General features: G+C 45.3%; 1 protein-coding gene across 3 annotated transcripts in view; it reads right to left on the bottom strand.

The window, feature by feature from the left end:
* Positions 1 to 19,579, bottom strand: part of LOC118090001 (adhesion G protein-coupled receptor B1) — a 63,733-nt gene that overhangs the window by 19,172 nt on the left and 24,982 nt on the right. For 2 of the 3 annotated variants that reach the window (XM_088676054.1, XM_088676052.1), the window contains exons 5-8: positions 17,307 to 17,405; positions 7,430 to 7,601; positions 5,506 to 5,601; positions 2,832 to 2,886 (exon numbers count right to left, since the gene is read on the bottom strand). In XM_088676054.1, coding sequence (XP_088532180.1) covers positions 2,832 to 2,886; positions 5,506 to 5,601; positions 7,430 to 7,601; positions 17,307 to 17,405 — 422 coding nt within the window. The remainder of the gene's footprint in view (positions 1 to 2,831; positions 2,887 to 5,505; positions 5,602 to 7,429; positions 7,602 to 17,306; positions 17,406 to 19,579) is intronic. The other variant, XM_088676053.1, reaches the window with a different exon arrangement.

Genomic DNA, 19,579 nt, shown 5'->3' with positions numbered 1-19,579 from the left:
GGGGAAGTGAGATGAGGGGATGAGCAGACAGGATGGGGAAGGGTGGATAAAGTTTGTGCATGGAAATAGAATCATGGAATCATAGAATCGTAGAGTTGGAAGAGACCACAAGGGCCATCCAGTCCAACCCCCTGCCGAGCAGGAAACACCATCAAAGCATTCTTGACATATGCCTGCCAAGCCTCTGCTTAAAGACCTCCAAAGAAGGAGACTCCACCACACTCCTTGGTAGCAAATTCCACTGCTGAACAGCTCTTACTGTCAGGAAGTTCTTCCTAATGTTTAGGTGGAATCTTCTTTCTGGATGAAATGGATGAATGGAAGGCAAAGATTAACAAAACAACGAGAGGGAAATCTCCACACGTTGTATTTTAACATTGCCTAGTGTTTTGTGTGTGCCCATAAATTTATACTGTATGGAGTCGGAAAATAGGTGCAAATGTGTCCTCTCCCCCGGGAGATGGGACTGCCTCCATCTCCTCCCCATCAGGTAAGAGCACACCTGTTGGCAAACAAGAATCGGCTACAAGACACAGCGAGAAAGAGCATGATATAAACAGACAGAAAAGAGAAGCCTGGGAAGGAAGGGGAAAAACAAATCCAAGAAGGAAAATACAGAAACATTCATAGAGGTGCAGACAGCAATTAATTCTCAGCTTTAAGAAGAGATCCTGGTTTGGAAGATTGGAATTCTATGCAGGGTCGAAGGCAGCTGGGATTGTATTTGCTTGGAAAAAGGAGGGAAGATCTTTAAGGAAATTCCAAGAAGTGTCAAAGGTTGTTGGTTTTTTGTTTTTTTAACCTCTTCCCCTGGTGATTCAGGGATGCAGGAGGCGAGCAGAGCATTTAAGGGAGGGTCGAGGCAGCACAGGGCATTCTTGTTGGAGTTCTCAGTTGCAACAGATGCAGCGCTGGGTCTATTTAAGCAGGGTGAGGGGTGGGGATGGGAAGAGGTTGGGGGCCCAGGCAAGTCTGCAGGGCTGATCAATTCCCAAAGGATGTGGGTAAGAGCAAGGGAGAAGCAGAGGAGACAGAGGATGCTGGAGGAATAAGCTCACCCATCATCTCTCCCAGAACAGGGAAGGTCTAGAGGAAGAAATGCAGCATGAGGGGATCCCAAAAACTACTAAACGTCCTAATTTAAACATCCAGTTCTTATATGGTTAAGGTCAGCAGGAGTGGACTTTCTGGCACGATGATCAGGTCTCATGAGCTGCTTTGGAACTCCCTGCCTATTGATGGTGCCTTCATTGTATTCTTTTTTGGTGCCTGCTAAAAACATTTTTATTTAAACAAGCCTATCCAGATGTTTGGAAATTTGAGTTTTAACCTGTTGTTAGCTTGTTGTTATTTTAACTTTTCAAACATCTTAAATCAGTGGTTCCCAATTAGCTAACTAGTGTGGAACCCCTATTTTTTTTCAAAAGCGAAGCCACAGACCCCCTACTTTGGAAATGTTTTGATATTTGTATGGTGGTTTTTGTTATGTGAATGGTGCTACAGACCCCCTGGGTGCATTATAAGCAGATCCCCTGTTTTAAATCGTTGTTATTTCAACTTATCAGTAATTTTATTGTTCTTTTTTAAAAAAAAAAACCATGTTGAGGGTTCCCCCCTTTTTACAATTCAGCAGTATATAAAATTTATGAAATATGAAAGAAAGAAAGAAAGAAAGAAAGAAAGAAAGAAAGAAAGAAAGAAAGAAAGAAGGAGGAGCCCAGATCAGGACTCGTTCACTACCTGCTTCAACCCATTTTCTGAAATGTTTTCCATCATTGAACTGCAATTGGGGAAGATGGTAAAAGTACCCACACAACGATTAAACTGCTGTACCCAAATCCACTTTGCCCCAACGAAAATCCAATTCATGTAGATGTTATCATGAATCAAAAATGGCTGTGGGAACCAGTATTGGAAGTGCAATGTTTTTGTCACTGCAACAGGGTGGTAATAATAATAATAATAATAATAATAATAATAATAATAATAATAGGAACAACTGTTTAGAAACTGGTGCCAGAGTTTTGATTTTCCTCTTCTCTCCCTGTTCCTTTCCCCTTGTATATCGTGTTTTGTTTTGTTTTGCTTCTTTTAGATTGTAAAACTGCTGGATAGGCTCTGTCTTGTTTTGAAAAACCAGGCCACCCTGGAAGCCTCATTGGCTGAACAACAGGGAGAAACTAAATAAGTAAAGGCCTTCCAAATAATAATAATAGTAGACCTGCCAAGGGCCGAACTAACTGTGATAAATAAAGGCAGTAATTTTCATTCAAGTATAAAGTGAGTCTATTTTTTTTTTTAATATGAGAAGGGGCACAGAGGGGAGGGCACCTGAATCTTCTGCCCCTCCCCCATGCCCCCAACCTCCATGCACTTTCCCCCTTGGAAAGTGCTTGAAGGAACAGGACATGCAGAGAGCCCCTTTCAATGTAGGAATTGGACCCTCCCAGGCCACCCTGGCTCTAGATGCGGATGGTGCAGTCATGGGGTTAAGTCAGCCTGGCAGCCACCAATGCGTCCAGTTTGGGCCTAGGTCTCTTCTTCCTCTATCCACGCCCCTTCCAAAAGCCTGTCCTGTGGAGGTTGCCCTTGACCTCAGCCAAGCCCCAAGCATGTAGGAGGGGCAGCGGAGGAGAGTTAGCCTGCAGGAGATGGGAGGAGGCGGGAGCTCCCGAGGGGCAGGGACGGCTGGGAGCAGCTCAGACGCACAGACCAGACGCAACACAATTTTTGACACGAACAGACAATATACAAGGATATATATTGTAAAAAAGAAAAGGGAATAAAGGTCAAGCTCAATCCCCAAACCAGGTCACTTGTTGATTTCTCACCTGTGATGTGCTCACCTGATCTACAAGCCATATCCACGTCCTTCTCGAAATCAGTCTGGAAGACAGAGAAAACAGAGGAGGGCGGTGGTCAACAAGGTAGAGGGGAGGGGGGGTGGTTATGGGGTGGCAGAGGAAAGAGGGCCTCAAATCCAGCACTTCTGGCACATTTCCAGAACTAGCAAGCAAAGAGTCTCGCTACAACGAGAACCTGGCGTGAACAAAAGGGGGGTTATTGAGAGGTGAAGGTGTTCAGTTGCTTTCAGACATGGGCAATATTGTCTTCCTGATTATATGATTATAAGGTGTCATTATCCACTTCTGTCCCGTTGTCTAATGTTCCTTTCACACTTCAGCACCTGTGGTGTTATGGAACTGTGGCTTTTTGCCCAGCATCTCAGCACATAGTGCTCAATTTCATTTGCACCCACAATTCAGTCCCACAATTCGCTCCAGTCTTTGATGGGCGCAGATGATGGTCTGAACGAGCAATCACAACCGGATTTTTCATTTAGATCTGTATCTGAAACCATTCCGAGTTATCAGCCTGGTCAACGGACAATTTCCAACTGAGTTAGGCGGGGAACGTTTCGTTACATCAGAAATGACTCTTTGTTTCAGGTTCTTGAAACGCAACATAAAAAAGGGGCAGATTTCAGCGTGTCTTGTGCCGGGTCAGACTCACACACAAGTCTCCCAACTTTTGGCAATGTGAAACTTCTCCCAGGTCTTTGGCCAATTAAACAATCTGTTTTAAATAGTATGGGTTTCTGTTTGTTACCGTGCTATGTATTGTTGTGTTATTATATTGTCAACATTCTGTTGATCCTTGGATGAAGGGTAGTATAATAATAATAATAATAATAATAATAATAATAATAATAATAATAATAATAATAATAATAATTGTTCCTGGGCTAAGTGAGCTGCAGAAGAAACTGGTGTCCCCCCCCCCCACCTCCTGGAATCACCTAACAGAAATTAGCACTAAGCTTGTACTATATTCCATTAATTTTCTGGAAGTAGCTCTTATGTCACATGAAAGCTCAAATATAATGTGGAAATTAAGAGTTAGAGAAATGTTGGGGAAATGGGGACAGGCTGGGTGAATGCTGCCTTTGGCAGGAAGCAACATATTATAGGGATGGAGACAATTATGCCAATCCTTCTTCACGCCTGATCCTGTCTAATTTGCTTTCTGTTATGTGTGTGGGGAGGAAGCTGGTAGCTGCTTGTGTTTATTCTTGCACATATCAGCTGGAGGGGGAAACTGCATGCTGAGACTCTTCTGCAAGGCAGTTGGGGGTGAGAGACTCAGTTGTATATGCCAGGGGTGGCCACCTCCCAAGAGACTCTGATCTACTCACAGAGTTAAAAACTGGGAGTGATCTACCCCCTTTTGGGGGGTTCAGGTCAAAGCTGTTGAGTTTTTTTTAAGGAAGGGAAGCCCTGTTTTGGGGGGGGTTAGGTCAAAGTTGTTGAGCTTCTTTTAGGAGGGAGGGAGGCCCATTTTTGTTTAGGGCTTCAGCTTTTTTTAGGGAGGAGGAAAATTTTGGGTGAGCTTTCTTTAGGGGTGCCAGTGATCTAGCAGTGATCTACCACAGACATCCAGTGATCTACTGGTAGATCACAATCTACCTGTTGGACGTGCCTGGTATATGCATCCCGTTGAACGCAACAGATCGGAAAAGCAGAATCTGAATCCAGATGCACATTCAATGGACATTCAGTTGAAGCTAGTGATTGGAGAAAGGTCTGAGCAAAATGGAACAAGGGTCTGACTCAGCACAAGACAACTTCTTACAAGTATGAATTCTCAAGAGAGCTTTTTGTGGCTGGGCAAGAGCTACCTGGGCAGAAAAGTGGAATATTCTGTGGAAATCAAGAGATCCCCTCCCCCGAAGTCCAAGCACGCATCCTGCTAATTTATGAGACTAATAGAGCTGATTTCCCCCCCTCATTTCATTTCTCTCTCTCATTAAATAATTTTTATTATTTAAAAAAAGAATCAAGGTGGTGTACAATGAAACCATGAAAGCCACTAAATACAGAAAAAATGACTAACGCAGAATCCAATTCATTCCCTAAAAACACTTGGTTGAAATACGTACATTTTCAGCAGATGACGTCAGGAATATAGGTGCCTGTCTGATACCCATAGGAACAGTGTCCCAAGTTCCTGTTGCCACTACGCTAAAAGCCTAGGTTTGTCAAGAAGCTACACTAATATGTGATAACTGTGGGGCTGTTAAGAAGGTTCTTCCCGATGATCACAAGTGATCTGGCCTGTGTGTACAAGGGACAAGGTGGTCCTTCGGATAACCTCATACTAAGCCATTTAAAACTTTGGATGCTACTAATAATATCTGAAACCTAGTTTCATATTGGACTGACGGTTGGGGCAGGGATTTCTGCACAGCTGTGATATTGTTTTAATCTTTCAAAAAAAGCCCAATAAAACACCAAACATTAAATACTTTGCTATACTGGGCTGCCTTCAGATGTCTTCTAGAAGTTGCTATTTAACTCCTTGACATCCGATATGAGAACATTCCGCAGCATGGGCGCCACTACCAAGAAGGCCCTCTGCCCGGTTCCCTGTAACTTCACTGCAGAAGAGAAAAGCTACACCACCACCCCATTTCTTAACAGAGGGACGAGAGGCACTTTATCCTACCATGAGCTGAGCATGTCCGTTCTGAAATGACCCCCCAGAATCTCCATTTCCTTCTTCCTGGCGGTCCACCACTCGGCATTTCACAGCATCCTGCACCTGGGAAAGGGCATGGCACAAGAGAGAATCGGATCAAAGTGTCAGAAGGAGCAAAAGAAAAGGAATGAGGAGATGTCAAGTCATTTCAGAACCAGGACAGAGGCACACCCAGCAGAATCTGCTTAGAGAGGTTTCCTTGCAACCAGGCAGTATATGCATGTTGTGAAATGAATAAATAAAAATCATAGAATGAGTCCTTACAAGAATCTGGGGATGAGGGCAGAAAGAGAATGGGCCCTCATTTTTTTTATTTTTATTTTTTAGGAAATGGCACCAGAATGTATCAATTCATCTGTCTTTATTGAGAAACATCACCTCTGGAGGCAGAACATAGCCAACATGGCTAGCAGCCCCAGATAGCCTTCTCCTCCACAAATTTGCACAATCCTCTTTTCAAGCCTATCTAGGTTGGTGGGCATCTCTGCCTCCTGAGGGAGGGGGTTCCATAGTTTAACCATGAAGAAGGACTTTCTTCACTACTGTTTAGCTAAAGATTGGGGGATGGGAATCAGTGTGGCTTGTAGATCTTATTAAAACCCCACTACCCCACCTCCCAGTGCTATTTTTCTAGAAAAAGATGTGCCAGGACTCATCACTAACGCCTCCCTTGTTCTCTTATAATGGAAATGGTGCCCACCTGAGAGGGGCCAGAACTGAGTTCAAGTGAGTTCTGACTGGGAAAAAGCCCCGAACAGGACACAAACTGGGACCCAGGTGGTGCTGTGGGTTAAACCACTGAGCCTAGGGCTTGCCGATCAGAAAGTTGGCGGTTTAAATCCCTGCGATGGGGTGAGCTCCTGTTGCTTGGTACCTGCTCCTGCCAACCTAGCAGTTTGAAAGCACGTCAAAGTGCAAGTAGATAAAGAGGTAACACTCTGGTGGGAAGGCGTTTCCGTGTGCTGCTCTGGTTCGCCAGAAGCGGCTTTGTCATGCTGGTCACGTGACCTGGAAGCTGTATGCCGGCTTCCTCAGCCAGTAAAGCGAGATGAGCGCCACAACCCCAGAGTTGTCCGTGACTGGACCTAATGGTCAGGGGTCCGTTTACCTTCATGACACAAACTGAATCATGGGTTCTTGGGACCCAGGCAATGACTCCAGATGTTTTTGGTGTTAGGACCGTCAATTCGGTATATATGAAACTAGATTCAATGGAGGAACGGGGATGAGAAGATTCACTCTCATCCTGACCTCTCCATTATAGAAGGTGCTGGAACTCAGTTCCAGTGAGTTCCGGCTGAAAAAAAAGCCCTCCCAATGCCCATTCAAGCCCTGGTTGGGGCTTTACATTCATTGGAACCATATAGTAAAAACAGATCAAAGGAGACTGAGAAAATGCCTTCTCATCCAGTAATTGTGCAAAGCAAGATTTCTCAAGCAAGGCATGATTTGAGTTTGGGCTGAGCCAAATCAGCATATCTGAAGGAGTGTCTCCACATCCATCGTTCAGCCAGAACACTGAGGTCCACACCTCCAAGGGCCTGCGAGAAGTTAGGTTACAGGGAACCAGGCAGAGGGCCTTCTCGGTGGTGGCACCCGCCCTGTGGAACGCCTTCCCATCAGATGTCAAGGGAATAAACAACTATCTGACTTTTAGAAGGCATCTGAAGGCAGCCCTGTTTAGGGAAGTTTGTAATGTTTGATGTTTTATGGCATTATTATTATTATTATTATTATTATTATTATTATTATTATGTTGGGAGCCACCCAGAGTGGCTGGGAAAACCCAGCCAGATGGGTGGGGTATAAATAATAAAATAATTATTATTATTATTATTATTATTATTATTATTATTATTATTATTATTACTATGCTTGCTCAGATGCTCACCTCTCTTCTCAGGATGCAGTGGACCATCACAATGACAAAGCCTTCCAAGGAGTCAAAGACTGCGAAAAGGATTTGGAAGAGGGCTGATCGCCGGTCTGTGATGGCCAGCACAGCTGACATCCAAGTGAGGGCGAGGAGAGGTAGGACCACACAGGAGCTCCACAGCGATGCCCTGCGAGAGGGAAGAGAAGAGACCATCATTGAGCCTTCTTTGCCATTCCAGTTCCGACGCAGCAGTGAGCGGATCCCGCAAACCTCTGCTTCCCAAAGGGTGACAGAGGAATAATTTCTGGTAGAGGCAGGAGGGTGTTCCCAAACTGTTTCCAATCTATCAATGGGATATTATGGTTGACCGAGGAAAGGGGATGACAGGGCTTCTGACCAAGGAAGGAGCCATATGCCAACATAAAATAACAATGCACACTGAGAAAACAGGTGGGACCATGGTGTAGTGGTTAGAGGGTCAGATTAGGACCTGTGAAATCAAGGTTCATATCCTCCTGCTTGGACATGAAGCTCACTGGGTGACCTTGGGCCAGGCACTCCCTCTCTGAGTCCCTAGAATCCTAGGGGTGTAGCTTGACACACCTTGACCTCCTCATCCTCTGCTTTGTGTTCCATCTTTCCTGATGGAGAACAAAAAAGCTCTCCACACTTTTCTGATCTCTTGGTTGGTCCCAGTAAAAGTATTACCTAGCTGTTGATTTTGGATCTCTCTTGGAGCTTCTAGGAAAACTACCTGTTTGCTCTTGCAATTGCTTTCTGGATCCCGAGGAGACTCCTTAAGAGTAGGAAATCTGCTTTAATTATACCCGATTTGCCTTAGATTAGTTAAATTCTGAATCGAGACCACCTTAATGTGCTGTTTAACCATGAGCGAGATTCGATGACTGCTAGTTTTTTTCAATGATGCATAAGCAGGGGTCTCCAAACTAAGGCCTGGGGGCCGGATGTGGCCCAATCGCCTTCTAAATCTGGCCCGCGGACGGTCCGGGAATCAGCATGTTTTTACATGAGTAGAATGTGTTCTTTTATTTAAAATGCATCTCTGGGATATTTGTGGAGCCTGTCTGGTGTTTTAACATGAGTAGAATATGCCCTTTTATTTAAAATGCATCTCTGGGTTATTTGTAGGGCATAGGAATTCATTCATATATTTTTTTTCAAAATATAGTCCGGGCCCCCCACAAGGTCTGAGGGACAGTGGACCGGCCCCCTGCTGAAAAAGTTTGCTGACCCCTGGCATAAAGCATCTCTCTGTTGCCCAAGGGGCATTCAAACAAAATAATACAACGCAAGACTTCCAAAGTGGACCAAACTCGAGCTTCAGATTTCAAACGGACAGGAAGACAGTCCAATACGAAGCATTTTGGTCCCCGCAATTCATTCTGGAGAGGTTGCGTGAATTGCTAAATGAGCACTCTGTGCCTAAGCCCAAGAAAGGCAGTGCGATGTAGTGGTTAGAGCAGGGTCCCCAAACTACGGCCCGGGGGCCGGATGCGGCCCAATTGGCCTGCCAATCCGGCCCGCGACGACCCCCGCCGCCCGCCACCACCCGCACTTACGGCACGCAGCGCGGCAGCGCTCTTCCGGGTCGGGAAAAAAGCGCCGAAAATCCTTTGTGCGCATGCGTATGGGCCTCTCCTGACCCGGAAGAGGTCATTTCTGGTGCACTTCCGGGTTGGGGGAGGCCCATACGCATGCACACAACGGATTTTCGGCGCCTTTTCCACCCTGGAAGCGCGCCGCCGCGCCAGTAAGCGCCCGTGCGCATGTGCACGGGCGCGCACTCCCCCGCCCGCCGGCCCGCACAGGCGCGCGCTCGACCATCCTCCGGCCCGCCGCGCGATCGGCGCGGTGGGATCCGGCCCAAATGCCGGTAAGTCTGGGGACCCCTGGGTTAGAGTGTCGGAGTAGGGTCTGGGAGACCGGAATTCAAATTTCCACTTGGCCATGAAGCTCACTGTGTGACCTTGGGCCAGCCACTGCCTCTTAGCCTAACCTACCTCGCAGGGGTGTAGTGGGGCTTAACTGAAGAGGTGGAGAACCATATTCACACCTTGAGCTGCTTGTAGAAGAAGGTGGGGGTAAAAAAATGCAATGATGAATCCAGGCTTGCCTCATGTGTACTGGGTTTTTAAGATGTGCTGTATCTTCCATGCAATCCATTATTTTAGATCTTTCCACAAAACAGATAATAAGGAAACATCTGCTGGGGAGGGTCATAGTTCAGTGGTAGAGTATCGGCCTTTCGAGCAAAAGGTCCCAGGTTCAATCCTGGACATCTCCAGGTAGGGTTTGGAGAGACTCCCTATCTGAAATCCTGGAGAGCTGCTGCCAGTCAGTGTAGGCAATGCAGGGTTAAATGGACCAAAGGCAGCTTTGTGTGTTCCTGTTGCAGCTGGGTCTTCTGTGAGCATTCATCTATCCATTTCATGCTATATAATAGACACTTTGGACTCGAGGCCAGTTCATAACTGGCTCTTAACCCCTTCTTCTAGAAACATATTTCCCCCTTACCTGGTATCGACTCATAATCTTGTCTAAATTTGCATGAACAAATTAAACAACCTATTTCTATAGCAAATGGTGAGAAGAAGATGCTCAGTGAGTATTCCTGCCCCCCCTCAATGGTAACCAGAGGCAACTTGGATATTTAGCCTTGGGGAAAGTCTTACTTTGATAATACTCACATGAGCAAAGAGTTCAAAAGGGGGCATGGGATTCTCTTTGGACTGGCAGAGCGAGATTTAATAAAAAAGGAATAGTTTTCAAACTGAGCCATAATTCTGGTAAAAAAAAAATACAAAACCATCCCCTGCACCCCAAAACTCCATCACCCACCTCCTCTTTTCAGGTGCGCTCCCCACACCTTTCTCAAACATATGACATTGGTTAGCAGGACATCCCAACAAAGGCACCCTTTTGCAACTTGAAAGTTAATAAAATGGACTTAGGCACATGCACAGGGTGGGAAGAACAGAACCCAGCCCAATTCAAAAAAGTGAACAGAAACAACACATGGAACGGGGGTGGGGAGACGGAGAGAGATCAATGAGACAGTAGCACAGGTAATATTCCATGCAAGGAAGAAGAGAGTCAGTTTGTCCATCATTTCTCTAAGAGATCAGTTGGTGGGATTCTGCATTTGCAGTAATTAGGAGCCATTCAGATTTGCTTATCCCTTAGCCATCAATTGCAAAAGGGAATCTTGAATCTTGACGAGACTTTTCCACTAGGCAATGTACCAAACCCAGCCTTAGGCCCTCTTTCTCACTTCCTTGAAGCACCGGCACTTCCTGCCAGTTCTAGCTCAATGGGTAACATTGAGGACCCTAACATGGGGAGGGCTGTAGCTCAGAGGTGGTTCAATCCCCAGCATCTCCGGGTAGGACTAGGAGAGTTCCCAGCCTGAAACCCAGGAAAGCCACTGCCAGTCAGTGTAGACTGTGTGAGCAAGATGGACCAAAAGGTCCGATTCTGTACAGGGCAGATTTCTATGTTTCGGTGTTCCTATGAGTCTGTCTGCTACAAATTCACATGCTCAGATTGTGTGCCAACGGATAGTCAAAGGTACCCTTCCAGAATTAAAGCAACAGGTTCCCCCCCCCAAAGAAAAAACCACCTTCATAACAGGAAGACAGAAGAAGGGAAGGGGTTCAGGAGGCATCTCCCCAATCTTTGGGGGTTGTTAATTCTCAGATATCAGGGGTATACATGCAAGAGGTGAAGGTGACATGGAAATGGGAGATTCCAAAGGAGCAGATAGGCAATGAGCTTGCTTGGGACAGAAAGGAAGAAAGGAGATCCTGGTTGAAGAGAGATTGCCAGGAGAGAGATGCGAGGAAATTCTAGGGGATGCAGAAGCCGGGAGCTGCAGGGAGTGGGTTTGAAGGAGAAAGGTGAGTTGAGCAGTATGGAGAACTATGGGTGCATGAAGAAGAGGTCTCCTGGAGGTAGGGCAAGGAGAAGGCAGGGAGGAAGGTCCAGCAAGGAGAAGCTTGGGATGCTCTATGAAAGAGTCACAGGGAGCAGTGAGAAGAAAGACAAGTGTTTCATGCGCCAAACAAGAACCAGCAGCAGGATTGGAGAAAGAGATGTGAGAAGAGGAAGGCAAGGTAGAAGCAGAATGCATGGCTCTGGGGTCTTCAAGGGTCTTGGATTGTAATAGGACTATCTGTTTCTATCTTCAGGCCATGGCTCCCTTAGAGTGGGAAAAAAGAAAGGCAGGAGAAGAGGCAAAAGGGTGAAGGAAGTGTGGAATGTTTCAGGTTTTTGAACAGCAAGGCTGTTTTTTTCAGGGGGGGGGGGCTTTCCCCTGCAAAGCTAGTTTCTTGTGGTTTCTTGTTAACCAGGTAGCAAAAACCTTGCCATGCTTACAACAGCATACAGTATAGGTAGAACACCGTATTGATCAGCTCGGAAGAAAGCCTGGCTGGTGGAGGTCTTGCCTTAATCACAATCGCCTTGTCTTAATCAACAGGGTCTTGAACAAACCTTTACCCCAACCACAACTGGAGGCCTGCTTTTCTTCTACAGAGAGGAGGGATCAAAGGTGACTTCCCACCCTTCCCCCCCCCCAAATTCTGTATGTCTTTGAGGTGAAGGAGGAGGACAGTGTCTGTGAGAGCGAAGCACAGCAGATTTCAGGTAGGACAGGAGCTCTGTCAGGAGCTGGAAGATGCCAGCAGAACTTCTGGGGTAGATTTTGGTGAGGGATATTGGAATAGCACAGAAATTGCACTGCAGCCCTCTCTGCCAGGATGCCTCCCTCCTTCTCAACCTCTTCTTAAGCCCAACACAAGAAAAATGTCAACAATTACTCCTCATTCTCTCTTCTTTTCTTCTATCCCTTGACTCACTCCCTTAATACCTAGGCCAGCCATCTTCAACTTGGCTCTCTCCAGCTGCTTTGAACTATGTAACTCAGAAGTGAGCTTCCTTTCTGCTGCTCCAGGGGGCAGGACCTGACCTAATGGATTCCAATTACCAGAAAGAGGATTCCGACTGAACATTAGGAATAACTGTCTGACAGCAAGAGCTGTTTGACAGTGGGACAGATTCCCTCAGGAGGTTGCGGACTCTCCTTTCCTTTGGGTTTTTTAAGCAGGGGTTGGATGGCCATCTGCCAGGGGTTCTTGAGCTGTGATTCCTGCATTACAGGGGGGTTGGACAAGATGACCCTTGGGTCCCTTCCAACTCTACAATTCTGTGATGGGCTTTGCTGTCCAAACAGCTAGAGGGCTCCAGGTTGGTGAAGACTGCTCTAGGCCCTTCATTAAAACCTAAAGAAACCAATGGCCAGAGGCCATAGAGTTGGAATCATAGAGTTGGAAGGGATCATCTCATCCAACTCTCTGAAATGCAGGAATCTCAGCCAAAGCATCCATGGCAGATGGTCAACCAACCTCTTATTAGAAACCTCCAGTGAAGGAGAGTTCCACTGTCAAACAGCTCTTACTGTCAGAAAGTTATTCCTGATCAGCTAGTATAGCCATTTTCAGAGGCTTTCAGAGTTCCTCCTCTCCGCCCTGCCATGATTAGCAGAAGCGGATATATGAAAATACATGCAAACATAGTAATTTGCATTGAATAATGGGGCACAAAACGAGCGCCAAATGTGCATCGTGAACCGCGGTAATTATAAGGCTCACTGACATTGCTAGAATGAATTCCTTAGAGAAGTAATATCAAGGCTCCTTCTGATGGTATACTTTAACCCTAGCCTTGATATCCATGTGCAAAATAAACACATGACTGTTCTGGATCTGACAGGGGAAATCATTTGCTATTTGGACAGTGGACCGGCCCAATTTGACATTGCCAAATTTGCTTGCAGATCAGATTGCAACAGCTGGCTTCCAGGGCACATCCCCGGATTTTATTTTGCAGTTTTAGACCCCCAAAGAGCCTGCATAAATACATCTGTTATGTCCAAAATGCATACTAAATGCACATTATCGGGGCAGGGGGTGGTGGTGGCTGCACTGAAAAGCATCAAAATGCATTGAAGGAATACATATTTATGGGAAGAGTGTGTACAAAATGCATACAATTTACATGCATTTTTATAATGCATTCTTTTTGGAAAGATCCACAAAAATGGAGCATGCTTTAGAATGTGGGTAGGCAGAAGGTAGATTAGGATCTACCTGCAGATCTCTGGGTGATCTGCAGGAGATTGTAAATGGTTTTTGATCCCCTTTCTTCTAACAATAGCAACATCTAAAAGGCTTCACCCCTACACTAAATAGGGCTGGGTAAATATATCAATTCTGGTTTTTCTCAGTTTCACATTGTTCCAATCTTAAGTTCAGTTACACAGCAACTTGTTTTAAAAACAAAGAAAGGGAAACTCCTGTGGAAAATTTACCAGTATTTTAGGGAGAAATTCTCACACAAATATATGTGTTTGTAATTTTGCCCAATGTACATGTTTTGGTTAAGCATTTTCTCCTATCATAATGCCTGCTTCTATGTTATTGCCACAACTATTCACATTTTTCTGCATGCTTTTACTCTAGTGTGGGCAGTTTTGTGGGGTATATGTTCCTTGGCTGGAGAACAGCATAGAAAATTCAGAGAAGTACAGATTCTGGCTTGTGTATTGTTTTGGAAACTGTGGTCCACCTTTAATTGCAAAGTGGACTGAACTTCTACACCCCACCTCCCCCTAACAGAAGGGCAATCAGGATCAACTGATATGCATGGCTATACTTATGCAATTGCTTTTAGAAGCCACTTTGCAGCAAGTAAGCAGTATATACTACTATTAGTAACATTTCTAAATAAATGTTTAGGGGTTCTCTCATTTTCCCATTCATATTGAAATATTGCCCCTCAATGAGACCAAACTTAGATTCACAAAATGTTTAGGGGTATGCGTACCCCTGCGTACCCCCCAGAAAAAAAGCACTGATTAGTACTAGTAACCCAGCCAGATGGGTGGGGTATAAATAATAAATTATTATTATTATTATTATTATTATTATTATTATTATTATTATTAGATATATTGGCCATTTGCAGTACAACAGCAGGGCTTTTTGATCCCCAACTGCCCAATGATAGGAATGTCTGAAAGGTCTCATCCCTATCCTGGAACAAATAAACACTTGGGAGAAATCCCAGAAGCGGATTTTAGTCCTGGGTTGAGCATGTGCTCATAAATTCCCTGCCCTTCTTACATAAAACATTTCTTCCCTCCTGAGATAGTATTTTGCACCTGGTTCTAGCTGGAAAAACACACACAAATAAAGCAGTTCTTACAAGCCAAAAGTCTGCCCATCGCTGCTTTAGACTCCCAACATCATATGCTGAAATGATAGCAAGCCAAGATCATTACAAGCTTAATTTAGGATACTGGAATGTGAATGGCATGCGGAAGACAGCAGAGGAATATTATGGGGCAGCCACAGAGAACAATTCTCTGTCAAACAGGACAATGGGAGGAGAAGATGCTTTAAGGCAGCCTTCAATCTAAGGATGGAATAAAGGTCCTTCAATCTAAGGATAGAATAAAGGTCCATTTCGGCATCACTTTTGCAAGGACTTTGAAGAAGTGGGCTTACCAGTTGCTGTGGGGAATTGATGGAGTTTCCCTTCTATTTTTTAACTGTAGTTTTCACTTCCTTGCCACAAGTCATAAGCCCAGCACCTGTCAATTAATCGGTTCCTACAGAAGATCAACCTTAGTATTGGAGATTTGTTTTCTGCCACCCCCAATCTGAATTGAAAGTTCACAGCTGCAACATTGCAGCATCATTCACAGGCGGGGAAACTGTGGTCACGGAATCATAGCACTGTAGTCTTGGAGGTGACCCATAGGCTCATCTAGCTCAACCCGAAGTCCTCCAGATGTTGTTGGGTTCCAACTCCCTTCAGTCCTGGCCAGCAGGACTGACAGTCAGGGGTGATGGATACTGCAGTCCAGGTATATCCCCATTTCTGCAATTAGGCCTAGCACTGTCAATCTTAGCTCTGACAGCTAAGTGGAGCTTCCATTATCAGGGGCAGTAGATCACAGCAAGCCAGGTGCTAATACAGGGATCGGGAACTGTTACCCTCTCAATGTTGCTGGACTCCAAATCCCTTCAGCCCCAGCTATCATGGCCAATTGTCATGCATGGCGGCAGCTGTAGTGACATTGTGAGGGCCACCGTGAACCAGGTAGGGATATGAATTGAGGAAGGCTCCCACCTTCACATCTAAGTATGGAATGAAGCACCAGCAAGGCCTGAAAAGACCAGCAAGGCAAACTTGAGTAGACCTATATTGACATAGCTTCCCAAGTTTGCTGTGCAGGATGAGAGGCTGTAGAATTCTAGACACAGAGGTTGGCCACTGTGAGAACAGGATGCTGGTCTCAATGGGCCACCCAGGAGACTCTTCTGATGTTCTTATCTTAGGAAACTGAGCCATCTGCACGGAAGGATTACTATATTGCAGCCCTTGAGAATGCTTCCCAAACTGCGAATAGTAGAAAATGCAGCTGCCTGGATGTTGGTGTGCAAATAATAAGACAAAACCACCGCGGCAACTCCCTGAAACAAGGTGTAGTGTGAAGATAACTTAAAACTAATGACTATTCAAAAATATAGAAAAAATCCTTCCAGTAGCACCTTAGAGACCAACTAAGTTTGTCATAGGTATGAGCTTTCGTGTGCATGCACACTTCTTCAGATACTTCAGATATCAAAAATATATATAAGTCTCCCGAACTTAAGTAAATAAGAAAGAAATTAAACTTTTTCTAAGTGATCTATGAATCAAATCACCTGATGAGATGCTGGCTATATACTCTCGTTTCACTGGAAATATCTTCCTCAGAAGGAAAAAAGCTTTTTAGTTTGGTTTCTTTATATCTTAATGTTTAAACTAACTCAGACTAGAGTAATGAACTCTACAAAAGGTTGAATAAAACAGAGCAGTCGGGGAAATTTTCCCAAAGAAAGCTGAAATTGTTTTAACGCAAGGTTAGATAACCTCCAAAGAATATTAATCAACAAAAAACATTTTCTTGCAAGATTAAACTAATGGCTGTGCAGGTTTACTAAAGCTAAGGTGTTATAGTGGACATATCTCAAAGTTTAAACCACAAGCTGCATCAGCCTTCTAAAGTAAAGGTGTTCAAACAAACATAACTCTGACTGGAGCAGTCAGAAAATGTTTTAAGTTATCTTCAAACTACATCTCGTTTCAGGGAGTTGTCGCGGTGGTTTTGTCTTATTCTTTGTGTATCATTTATTCTCGTGACTGTCTGTTTTGCCGCTTTTGGATGTTGGTGTGGGCAGATTGATCAAACACAAGGAACAAGGCTACTTTGGTGTTGACCCCATGTTTGTGGGTTTCTATCCTGACTGTAATCAATGAAGACCCATCAGTCCAAGCCTTCAATGGGTTCTAAGGAGCTGTTTGTATTCAGACGCTTCCTCTTGGATAATGGGTGCACTTTTTAAATATATATATAAAGTGGGTTTCTATAGTTTGGGGGAAGGTCCACAGCTCAGTGGTAGAGCATGCAGAAGGTCCCAGGTTCGACCCCCATTGGCATTTCCAGGTAGGGCTGGGAGAGACTCTTGACTGAAACCCTGAAGGGCCACTGCCAGTCAGTGGGGATGATCCTGAGATAGATGGACTGATTCAGTATAAAGGAGCTTCCTAATATGGTCCAAGGAGAGAATAAAGGAGACAGAAGCGCCAGGCGGGTATAAGAAATCAAACCAGGGTGCGGAAAAGGGAAAGGGAAAGAGAGAGAGCGAGAGAGAGAGCAAGAAGGAGGAGACTCGAAACCAAAAGGGTCGAGGGGGATAGAAAATAATATTTTTTAAAAAATAAAAAAGGAAAAAGAAAAGAAGTTGAAATTAGAGGAACTAACATGGCGTTACTGGTGGCTGTGGCGGAAACGTCAGCAGAAGATAGCACTCCACACTTGGAACATTTGAGCGTGATGCCGTAAAGGGGCACTGCCATCTGACTGCAATTAAAATTAAAAGACTGAAACGAAACAAAACACTTTGCTCGTGAAAACACAAACAAAACCAAAAAAATAAAAGGAAAAGGCAGGAAGGACAGGAGGACATTTGGGTGGGGGGTGGGGATATTTAAACCCATAAGGGGAACCAAAAAAACAAAAACAGATCAAAAGGAAATCCCAACTGACGACACCCATAGCTTGAAAGAGGGATAGAGAAATAAACGAAATAACGGAAAGGGAAGGGTTAAAACTCTCATCTATGTCATTCCAGGTGCGGAAAGCCATGAGCAACAGCTCAACTCCCCCCGCCCCCCGCCCCCCAAAAGGTCAAGAATCATGTCAACACCACTGGGGTTAGATGGAACCGTGTTGGAAAAGGTTGACCAGCCACAGAGTGGGACTCAAGGCTGTGAATATTCCGCGGCTACCCACAATTTCTGTGATTTTCTGTGAACCACCCCAGGATTATTATTAGATTATTAGAATTTCTATACTTGCACTTTGATGTGCTAGGTTGGCAGGAGCTGGGACAAAGCAACGGGAGCTCACCCCGTCATGGGGATTCGAACCGCCACCTTCTGATCGGCAAGCCCTGGGCTCAGTGGTTTAGACCACAGCACCACACGCGTCCCCTACTGCATAGTAGCAGCAGCAAGTAATGTTCTTCCTGGTGGCTATGAGCTGGGGGCCCCACCATTTTCTTTTCCAAGAATCCAACTGGAGACAATGCTCCCACATGGGTTCTGGAGGGACATGCTAGCTGACATCGGTGGCTTCTAGGGAAATTGGTGCCACAACTCAGGGTGGGGGGAAGATGGGTATTTTGGAGAAAGTCTGCAATGCTGCCTAGCTGGTTCTTGAAGCCAAGACGGCGCTGCAGCAGTCAAGAATGGAGACGGGGGGGGGGGGAGGGACTAATTTGCTCAACCAGGAATACAGACAACCTTATGGATCTGGCTATAAATGTGTTTGTGCTGATACTATATATCACATATGGAGAACATTTGGTCCCCTAGTAGTTGTGTGACAGCAGCTCCCATCAACACAACCCATCGTCGACAATGGTGAGGGATGATGGGGGCTGTAGTTTAACAACTTCTGGAAAGCCACATGTTCCCCAGTTTCCATTTCCAGCCAAATATATTTAGCCGTAAAGGTAAAGGGGCCCCTGACCATCAGGTCCAGTCGTGTCCGACTCTGGGGTTGCGGCGCTCATCTCGCTCTATAGGCCGAGGGAGACGGCTTCCGGGTTATGTGGCCAGCATGACAAAGCTGCTTCTGGCAAACCAGAGCAGGGCACGGAAACGCCGTTTACCTTCCCGCCGGAGCGGTCCCTATTTATCTACTTGCACTTTGACATGCTTTCGAACTGCTAGGTAGGCAGGAGCTGGGACCGAGCAACGGGAGCTCACCCCGTCGCAGGGATTCAAACCGCCGACCTTCTGATCAGCAAGCCCTAGACTCTGTGGTTTAACCCACAGCGCCACCTGGGTCCCAGTTATATTTAGCCATAGAAATCCATATAATGCAAATCATAAACTTGTAGAGTTGGAAGGGACTTAGTTCAACTCCCTAAAATGCAGGAATTACAGCTAAAGAATGTCTGACAGGTTGGTCATCCAACTTCTGCCTGAGAGCCATCTGAGATAGTCCATAGACTATTCCCAAAGAAGAAGACATCAGACTCCATCCTCCTCTGTTCAGGTTTTTTCATGTCATGTGCATCAAAATCTACTACATCAACCCACACCACTGCCACTTCTCCAACACAGTTCCAAAAAAACCCCAGGTTGACCTTAGCTGGCTAGATGACCTGAATTGATCCAGCTCTCCCAGGCATTTCCACATTCTCAACAGGTAACATGTTCTAAACAGGTAACAATATCAGCAGAACCATTCAACGTGGATAACGTACTTTTAAAAGAGAACATTTCACATGCAAGCAAAGAAATGAACAGAAAATAGAAGGGGGGAAGGAAAGGCATGGAAAAGCAAAGGCCCACATTTCCCTCGACGTTTCCATTTTCAGTGCACATTCGACACAGTCGATAACCAGCTGGGGGAGGCCTTGATTGGAAGACTCAGTCATGTTTCAACAGGACAATAACTTCCAATCGAGCAATTTTCTGGCTGTGTGGTTTGATACTGCAGAGGAGCACATCGCAGCCTTTAGG

This window comes from Zootoca vivipara, chromosome 8 (genome assembly GCF_965207765.1).
Source record: "Zootoca vivipara chromosome 8, rZooViv2.hap1.1, whole genome shotgun sequence".
In the NCBI taxonomy this organism is placed as follows: Eukaryota; Metazoa; Chordata; class Lepidosauria; order Squamata; family Lacertidae; genus Zootoca; species Zootoca vivipara.
The sequence above is the reverse complement of the archived record's forward strand: the minus strand, read 5'-3'. Positions and strand labels throughout refer to the sequence as shown.